Genomic DNA, 10,211 nt, shown 5'->3' on the forward strand with positions numbered 1-10,211 from the left:
AAAAATGACATATATAAATGTGTATGACATTATGTATTGGCTTCAATAAATGAAACCTTTTAAAATTGAAACTTAATCATGTAATTAAATTAAGTATGTATTATGTATGCATTTTATAATTTTTGAATCTATTATATAAATTAACCACTTTCATCTGGTTTTTATTGTAATTATTCGGCCCATTCCTCCCACCTTGTGGACAATTTGGAGAATTCCTATAAAACGTTCAAAACAAGGACAAACATTTGTGCTTGAACTTTTGTTTTCTTTTTACAGCTTAGCAAAAAGCGTTAGATTCTCATAAAACGCACACTGAAATTAATACATGCTTTTATTAAAGAGAAAACAAATCATCGAAAATACTTTAGTTTGAAATACACTGTTTGCTCTTATTTTTTAAAGACACAACATTCTCAGATTTGAGTGACGTTACTCTTGTTTCTGGGGAAACAAAGTTGACATGATTATTATATGAACAATGTTTGCATATATCATGCATTGACTTTTTTTAATCCGCAGAAAATTAGTGTTTTCAACCCAGGCATGGTGCCTTTGTGATGTTACATGATCTGCACAGAGACTATGCAACCATTTGGCTTTAACCTCAAATATGAGAATTCTAACTCCTTGCCAAAACACATAGCCTAACAGTTTTTCCCAATGGTTTACACACCAAAATTGGAACTTAAAACGCAATCACCAAAACCTGAATGCACCAAATCCCAGAATCAAGTCTGCAAAATTGCAGGCAAAGTCCCTGCTTTACCCTCAGTTTTCAATTATCTTACCGTTTTTACACAGTTCTCTATATTTGGCACAACATTCCAAATCTCTTTAGTTCCTTTGGAAAGCAACACCCATCACAATGCCAAGCTCTTTGCACCAATTTTGCAAGACCAGTTCTTCACTGGTGTAACAGCAGTTGCTGAATTATACAATTAGAAATCAGAGCTTTGGCGCAATAAAAAAGACACAGATGAGCTTTTCCTTTTTCGCAGGAAACTGGAAGTAAGTGGTGATGAAAGAGCTAGAGGTGAAGGAGTGAGAGTAGGAGGATGAGGAAAGACAGTTGTCTCTGATAAGTTCAGAGGAGGAGGAGGAGGAGGAGGAGGAGGAGGAGGAGGAGGAGGAGGAGGAGGAGGAGGAGGAGGGGGGGGGACCAGAGCAGCCTAAGTATGTGATCTGGGACAACATGAATTTCCACCAGACTGTTCTGGTCTTCAACTGGCCACCCACGGTTCTGTTATAACATATTCCTCATTCCTAAACCAATAGAGTTGTTTTTTCTTCTTTTTTCTGGCATGATGATGGAAAGTGTACGACTGCCTTGCATGCCTCCTCTCAAGAGACTGGAGAATGCATGTGGTGAGGTTGTTGCGAAGGCTTTTGGCAGCTGGATCCATCACTCCAGAATTTTCATTCCCTAGTTTAGCCAGAAACATCACTAAGTACTTTGACCAGACCAAAATGGGAGGCAGGACGCAGCCTTGCTTATTATTTCTTACATTTTGCTTGTTTTGTGTGTGTGAGGTGTGTGTGTTTAGAGTTTTGAGAAAAAGCCAACATTATCAAGCTGCAGGCTCGGAGCCTGCTGCATCTACAGTCCCGCACCCAGAGTCCCGCATTCTCAGACCCCTCGTTTTTCGAGACAGCGCCTCCTGCTGTTCGGAAGATCGTATAACACCCTTATCCAAATGCCATTGAAGACATCGGAATGCAAGATTACGGTCTCTTTTTATTTAAAGTTATCCAAATAAATATTTGCGTTCCCTGCTTAATGCATGTACCAAAACAAAACAAATAATTGTGTTCTCAAACTAGGCTAACTAATTACCCAGTATTTATTTTTTGAGCGTGGGTGTAATTGAAAGGAAATTACTGATGTAACGGATACAAATACAGATTGAACTATCATCTGAAAAATATTATGTGATATTATATTGCTACAATGTTTTAGTTTGTTTTTGTAAAATGTTTCAAATTCCTTTTTTTCTTTCAGTTCAACATATAATGGTCTAATTGACATCATACCATGCTAACATTACAAAACCTGTTTTTTTTATATTTTGAATGTGAAGCAAAACTCAAAGAATAGACAAAACACCAATAATAAACAATTCTGTACTTTATTTAACGATCACCTTAATCACTGTCTCTTGCTGTAAACAGGACAAAGCAAAGAAAAAAGGAAGAAAGAATTGTGTTAGTGACTTTATTTTTGTCTTCAATTGCATTCAAAACAGCAACAACTTCATATCACAGTAAAATATATATAAATATAATATTGATCCATTTTAATAGGCTACTTACGTTTTATAAGAACTAATTTAAGTAGCCTAGTCTACATAAATTATATAAAGTAAAATAATTACTCCGGCATTAATTAATTCGATAGTTTTAGGAGAAAAGTTCCGATAATTAAAAAAAGGTAAATCTGATTAAATAATTAATGTATCATTCTTATAAATAATAAATATCATTCTTTGATATTAACACATATAATGTATTTAATTTGTCTACTTTAATGTCAATTTTAATCAATTTTTTTTACAATGTCTTGTCTACAAAAAGTCCATGGTTAAAGGCTAACGTTAGCTATCAAAATATTTTCGGGGGAAAAAGGCGAAAAAACCTATACTGTCTATGGAAAAAACATACATTAACGGCTCACATTTTGTTACAAACTATCATTACAAATATTAAATAGACTGTTCATATGTTGGTGTATCGATTAGCTATAAAGTAGTTTGATTAAAAAAGAAATTATTGAATAAAATTGACGATACTCACGATTCGGTTCTTCACGTGTTTATCCATGTGTTTATCAAATCCAATTTGATAGGTGGCGCTGTCTCGAAAAACGAGGGGTCTGAGAATGCGGGACTCTGGGTGCGGGACTGTAAATGCAGCAGGCTCCGAGTCTGCAGCTTCATACTAGCCTACTCAGAAAAAGAGCAACTTTCATTTGTAACTTTTGTACAGAAAACCCTTTATCTTACTGAACTTTTATACAGTGTTTTTGATGTTAAAAAAGTTTTCAAAAATACTTTAGAAATACTGTTAAAGTAAAGTTTTTGGTACTGTATTGCATGTGTGTGTTTTTTTAACGTATATTTGAGTAGGTATATTACTGTAACAATCCTTCCATTATGGGATTTCATAAGTGTTTTCTTTAGAGCACATCAGTGTGTTGTTGGTTGGTAGACAAATCTCTTCATATGATGTGTGTGTGTGTGTGTGCGTCTGTCTGTCTGGTATTCATATATTATGGAGACCAAATGTCCTTACATGGTACATTTTGACTTTATGGGGAAATTATTTTGGTCCCCATGAGGAAAACAGCTTATAAATCATATTTGTTCTGAAAATCTAAAAAAGCAGAATGTTTTCTGTTAGCAGATAGAATATACTTGTACAGTATAATTATTATTTAAAATAAAATTAAATTTTGGAAAGGGACAAAACTGTTGAATGCAGTTAGATATTTGGCATTTTGTGTTTGTGGTTTTGTGCACAGATTCAGTAAACGTGTGTAAACAATGGGAAACATTGTATCAATACATTGGTGAAAACTAAGTAGAGATCTAAGTAGAACTCTAGAGTGAATAAGTGCATGACTCCATCAGTTTCAATATTCCTCCTTAAACTGGAAATGATGACATCCTATGCCATGAGAAAAGCTCTGGCAGACACCAGCCTGAATCACTGTTGCCAAAACAGATTTGATTCACTCACTTTTAGGCTGTGCTAAAAAGTGTTGCTCCACTTCTCATGGTCAAATAACCACTATATACCAACAGGGGGCACTCTTGACCAAGTCAACATGGAAAATAGTGCATATGAAAGTATTGCATGTTCTCATTGCAGCTCCTCTGCACAGACATTTATTTGGATGCACAAAACCAAACATGTTTGACATGATAATTACTTAATAATTGGCAAAAAAAATCAACAACCTCTTTGAGCTTCACATAATACAGCGGTCAAAGACAACTTCACAATGGCACTTCATCAATAGACACAAACTTCACATAGATTTTTTTCTCAAACATTCACGATAACCTCAACCACAGGTGGGTAGCATTAATTCAAGGCCTGAAAAATCAAACTCCACAAAAATATTTATAAAACAATAACTTTGTTATTGTTTCACTTTATCGGCGAATCGAGGATCTCTTCGTACTCCTGTCTTTTGCTCTTGCCCACCCAGTAAAGCTTTACGGCCGTCAGCGCGACAACACTGATGATGATGATGACGCCCCCGATGATGTCATACACTGAAGGAACCATGTGGAGCACAATCAGCTGCAGAAGCATTGCCACAACAATTTCCATATGCTGCACGGTGCTAACCAGTGCGGGATGAAACTTGTTGAGGGCGTAATATACCCCCAGGAACGCCACGGTGGAGCAGACGCAGATGCCGATTAGATACCCCCACGTCTCTCCGTCCAGTGGAATGATGGGCTCCTGCAGGATGAACATAGTTGACACTCCCCACACCGTTCCGGTCCAGCCGAAAGTGAAAAGCGCTGCCCACATGCTCACCTTCTCTTTGATGGCTCGGTATATGATCATGGACAAGGCCGCCATTAAGCCTGCCATCACCGTCATGGTGTAGCCGAAAGCCTCCTTCCAGAAATCCAGAGATCTGTGCTCACCTAAGATGTTGGGAATCATGACCAAGCAGAGGCCGAAGACGCTACTGACAACCGTCACCACGTCTGTCATGCCTAGCCGCTCATCGATGAGTAAAAACGCCAGCATGGCACTGAAGACCGTCGTGGTGGCCCTCCACATGATGGTGCCGTTGCTGGGCGGCACGATGGCAAATGAGGTATACGCACACGTGATGGAGATGACATTGCACACGCCATAGAAGAATAGACGCAGTCTGTAGCCTTGGGGCCCGAAGGGAGGCTCCTGGTAGTAAAATACCACCCCAATGGACAACACCTGGATGACCGAGCGGATAAAGAGAAGCTCCAGCGACGGCACCCTAGAGCGGTCGGCAGCCAGGCGTGTGATGAGAGCCACACAGCCGTGGGCCAGAGCCGCCCCAAACAGAGCGGCCCACGTCATTCGTGAGGAGAACACGGAGGCCTCCCCGAAGCTCTGCAGCTGACCTCCGACCCCTTTGTCTTTTTGGTCCCCTGGCGGTTTGGAGCGACTGTCAAGCGCACTGAAAAAAGTCCTGCCCGACTTGCTGTCAGTAAGGTTCTTTCTGTCTGAGGTCTCTTCGACAAATGAGCCAAAGTCTTCAAAAGATGGAGCGTCATCATAGCCCTCGTCTCCAGGCTGGGGGAAATGAGTGGCATATTTGACCGTCACTGTGTTCGGGTGGATTTTGACTCGCTTCTTCGAGCCAAGCAGATGCTTTGTTGGTGAATCCTCCATTTTCTTACAATACCAGCTGCCGTGAAGCTCCTGAATGTAAAGAGAAAGAATTGTAAATTAAATACTTCATAATTAAAACAGAAATTGCACAAATACTTCTCAAGCAAAGGCATCAATGGCATACAGTACCGGTATTTTTGGATCTGGATAGATTATCAATCTTTCTTTGCTACAGCATGAAACCTAAGGCAAAATCTTTCTTAATATTATAAATAATATTGTGAGATATTAATACAATTTAAAATAACTTTTTTTCTATTTTAATATATTTTAAAATGTAATTTATTCCTGTGATGATAAGCCATGGCAAAGCCATCCCCAGTGTCCCATGATCATTCAAAAATCATTCTAAACATTTCTTCTTGTCAGTTTCTTGAAAACAGTTGTGCTTATTAATACTTTTGTGGAAACTGATCACTTTTTCAGGATTCTTTGATAATTAGGAAGATAAAAAGAACAGCATTAATAGTATTTTGTAACATTATAAATGTCTTTATCCCTTTGATAAATTTCATGTTTTTTTTATTGAATGTTCCTCTTAAATTTCTTAAATATATATATAATTTTAACAGGGATGTTTATATCAATATATGGGCAACCTATTTCTCAAAAACTGGTTCTGATGTGTTTTTCTCTATATTCTTTGTATATTATTTTCCATGGTGGTGTGGTGTCATCATCACCTAGTTAATAACCACCGTAAATTATATTTTATGCTGTTTTTCGTTGGGTAAATTTACAAATTCTAAATGTTAAGTAAGTAGCCTATAGGCTATACAGTTTATTAACAACAATATTCGTTGGGTCAAAACAATTGTTAATCGTTGGCAATATTTGTTTTAGGCTACTTTTCTTTTCTTTTTTTCTTTTTTTCTTTTTTTCTTTTTATTATTCTTTAAGGTATGCAACCCTACCAGAAATAAACCTGAGAAATATTCCCTGGAGTAAAAAGTGTGACAACTAGCCCCGTTATGCCATACAAGCTATTTTGAGGACATGGTCAATAATGACGCCTGCTTCGATGATGTCACATGACGCAGAAAGCAGCGGATGAAGCTGTCGAATGTGAGTGACATTTAGCAGAGAGGAACCGATTGAACTCCTGATACTGATTTTATGAATGGAGCAGAAGGGACGCTGTGTCTAGTACTACTACACTATGTATTCACGCTCCTCCAATAATTCAAACGGTAGCCTACCTAACATGACTTACCTTTAATACTTAATAGCCAATTCCTTTTATTTAAATCAATGTGCCCATTTATAAGCAGGTGAGTCGGATATCTCTATTTAAAACCACCTGCGCAATGACAAAGAAAAGCGGAATCTTACCTGTCCTCTCAGATGCTTCTCGCAATCGAAGATCCACGAATTAACGTATTAAATCCAGCGATCGTTGTTGTGTTTTTGAGGCAATATGTTTATTTCCCCCCATGTCTTTTCGTATGGAAACGTTAATAGATTTGTCTAAATGAATATCAGCAGGGTCCCGCCTCCAGTCAGGTCGCAGTAGGTCTCACAGTGGCTTGTTTCTGGATTCTGAGATCTCAGTCGAGCTGGATGCATGGAATATGATGAGGAGCATTTGCTCTAAGCGTGCGTCATCATTCAGGAGGAGCGTGTCATTGACGCAGTACAACTTCACCTAACAGCATTTGAATCACTCAATCACTCTTGTTTAGACTATGACATGGACATATTTTTTAGGCTGCACTGTTAGCCCTTACTGTAGAAAAAGCCCAAATTCTTACAATATCATAACATTTTCCATTAAAACAGTAATATACTGGAATATACCTACAGGAATACACTGTGAATTAACAGCACTCAAAGTCGACACTCAGAGGCTGTTTTCCCAATCACACCCTATACCCTCATTCACTATTCCCTACATTAGTTCACTAATATAGTCCACTTGAATGAAAATAAGTGAGTGAATTGAGACACTGATGAACACCTGATAAGCAGAATCACTGAAGGACAGAGAAACAAGAACAGAAAAAAGAGAAACACAAGAACTACAACTGTCTTCCAGCCACACTGAGTGTGAAACCAGTTTACCATTATTTATTTCATACATGTACAAAAGTTATTGTTGAGAATGAACAGGGATTTAGTTAATAATAAAGTTTTTTGTCACCATGATGTAGATCAGTATTTGCATTAGTTGGTCTCTTGTACCTTGACTTAAACATTAATTTCATTCCTCTCTCTGGCTGTTGTAACAGTGAGTTTATAAAGCACATTTGTTACAGCAAGAAAAAGTCATGAGTAAGTTGATCAGGTGGTTTTGGTTTTGTGATGATGTCATAATCATCCATGAGTGAGTTTTTGCTATTTTTTGTATGTGAGCTATGAATGTACGGGTTTAATTCAATATATTTGAAAATCTATAACATGAAATCAAACAATCTTTCCGTAATCAGGTCAACTGAAGAATATTGTTATCATATAGTGCATTAAAATTGTATTAACTCCTGCTTGGCTCAGGCACAGACAGACATCTAAAATCAGCATATGAATCTCAACAATGGTGACGTTAAAAAGTTTCATGTTGCAATGCATGCTGGGTATCAGTATAGTATAAAACTCCCAGCATGCTCTGCTGCATGAATAATAATTTTAAAAAAATATTCCCACCATTGTTGAGATGCATGCTCTAATTTGTGATATCTCTGTGTTTCTGTATTGCAGTGTAACTCTGTTATTTTTTGGTTATGCATGTGTTAGAAATAAATTAGTCGTTGTTGTGGTTTCACATTGGTGGTAACACTTTTGATTGACAATTAAACTCTGAATGAGTGAGAATTAACTTCTTAGTGCATGGACAGGCTATACAATGATTTTGCCATGATAGTGAATATAATCGCATTCATTCACAAACTGTGTGTGTGCACAAGTGCACCTTGCAAAAACACAGCTCAAGCAGAAAGAGAAAAATTAAAGTTTTAGCATCAGCAACCCAACTAAAGTAGACACTGATCTCTATAATGGTAACTTCAAATCAAACATTTTCAATTAAACATCTCAATAACTACTTCTGTAGATGTATGACAGAAATAAAGTCATACTGGTTAATAATATGTGTAATAATGTGATATGGCTGGAAGTCAGTTGTAGTTCTTGTGTTTCTCTATTTTCTGTTCTTGTGTTCCTCTTTCCTTCAGTGATTCTGCTTGTTAACAGCAGGTGTTCATCACTAATGCTCAACAATCACTTACATATTTACTTAATTATCTCACTGCAACTCTTTTTTACTCTTTGTAGTGTGGATTTTCCTGTGGGGTTGAAAGGGTTAACAGTGTAAGATAAAAAGACACACCCACGAAAAGTATTTTAACAGTAATAAACTGTAAGTTATAAAACAGGTTTATACTGGCAACACTGTTGCCAGTAGTTTACTGTAAAATGTAGTTTTTTGGGTCACCATTGTGCTGAAGAGTAGAGCCTGTGGTTCAGTCCAGCAGAAGATTTAGAAACATCGATGATACGCTGCATGTTGCTTTATTTATCAGGCGGTGACTGTGTAGTTGCTGGTCCAGTGGAAATCTTTTTATGTACCTAAGTTTTTTAGTGGTTTCTAAGGAAAGTTCATAATACTCTTTGCTCACATTATTAATGCATTACACATATTAGTTAATACATTTAAATGACAGTTGGTCAATTTAAGGCAGTCGGTTTCTGCAAGTGAAATTAGTTTTAACTCGAGTTTTAATTAAGTGCATTTTACAGTAACAAACTGTTTATTACAGTAAAATACTGTAGATTACTGTAAAGAACTGTACAATTAACAGTAAATTACTGGCAACAGTGTTGCCAGTATTTTACTGTAAAAAAAACCCGGTAAGGTCTAACAGTGTACTTTCACTTTTCTTTAATTCCTCCCTATTCTTGCTTATAGCCTACAGATGGCTATCTGAATCTTTCTTATTTTGAGCTCTTCTTGTGTTTATTACTTCATGGTGAAACGCTTGTAGGCCTCATTAGTAAGTCGCTTGGATAAAAGCGTCTGCGAAATGAATAAATGTAAACTCATCAAGTGTATTCAATGTTTATTTCAGAAGAGTCCCATAGTGGGTTAATTATTTGTGAATTATTAATCAAATTTACAAACCTGATTTTTTTAGAGGTAGCCTAAGCAAAGATCACATTGAACAATGATTGACCAAAACCTATCCAAAATAACTAAGATCAGCTGGCATATAGAAATCATAAATTATCCATAACAAGCTGTAATAGTAGCGCACACTGTCTTATGGCATATCTTTAGCTACAGTATTTAGAGCAAATAATTCTGTAGTATGCATTGTCAGAATGACAGCCATGCATCACGATTCACTTACCGGTATATGGAAAAAAGATGCAGTGAATGTTGGCTGTGACTACCATTATTTTTGCCCAACTTCTCCTTTTTTGTTCCATTGTGAAAAACATAGAGGTATGAAACAACATGAAGGTGACAGGATCTTTTTTAAAGTTGTCACACTTCTGTAGAAAATGAAAACCGTACTGCCCTTTTCATCATTTGAAACCTGCTTTCCAAATGTGAGGAGCCATGCACCGCATCATTCATATTTCATGATATGATATGACCCCTGTGACTTGTGTAACTATAATGAGGGGAGATCTCAGCATGTTTTGACCTAACATCAGCTGGCGGATTTTCTGACACATATAAAAGGTGTATAAACATATAGCCAATTATAACCAGGTTTATAAAGAATAATGCTATATCACGTCTTACTGGGATTTTTGCTTTTCTTTTTAGTCTAACATTATTTCAAAGACCAATTTATATCTCTTTTCGATTTATA

The 10,211-nt window shown here is 36.9% G+C and overlaps 1 protein-coding gene across 1 annotated transcript; it reads right to left on the bottom strand.

Annotated features, from left to right (window-relative positions):
• Positions 1 to 2,556: 2,556 nt before the first annotated feature.
• Positions 2,557 to 6,970, bottom strand: slc35g2a (solute carrier family 35 member G2a). Its single transcript, XM_079613609.1, has 2 exons — positions 6,730 to 6,970; positions 2,557 to 5,427 (listed from the first exon to the last, which is right to left on the bottom strand). The coding sequence occupies exon 2, from the start codon at positions 5,395 to 5,397 to the stop codon at positions 4,150 to 4,152; it is 1,248 nt and encodes a 415-aa protein (XP_079469735.1). The 5' UTR covers positions 5,398 to 5,427; positions 6,730 to 6,970; the 3' UTR covers positions 2,557 to 4,149.
• Positions 6,971 to 10,211: the final 3,241 nt, after the last annotated feature.

This window comes from Phoxinus phoxinus (assembly GCF_949152265.1).
Source record: "Phoxinus phoxinus genome assembly, chromosome: 5".
In the NCBI taxonomy this organism is placed as follows: Eukaryota; Metazoa; Chordata; class Actinopteri; order Cypriniformes; family Leuciscidae; genus Phoxinus; species Phoxinus phoxinus.

Excerpts from the sequence above, each read along its gene's own strand:
- slc35g2a (XM_079613609.1), bottom strand. The coding sequence starts at position 5,397 with ATGGAGGATTCACCAACAAAGCATCTGCTTGGCTCGAAGAAGCGAGTC.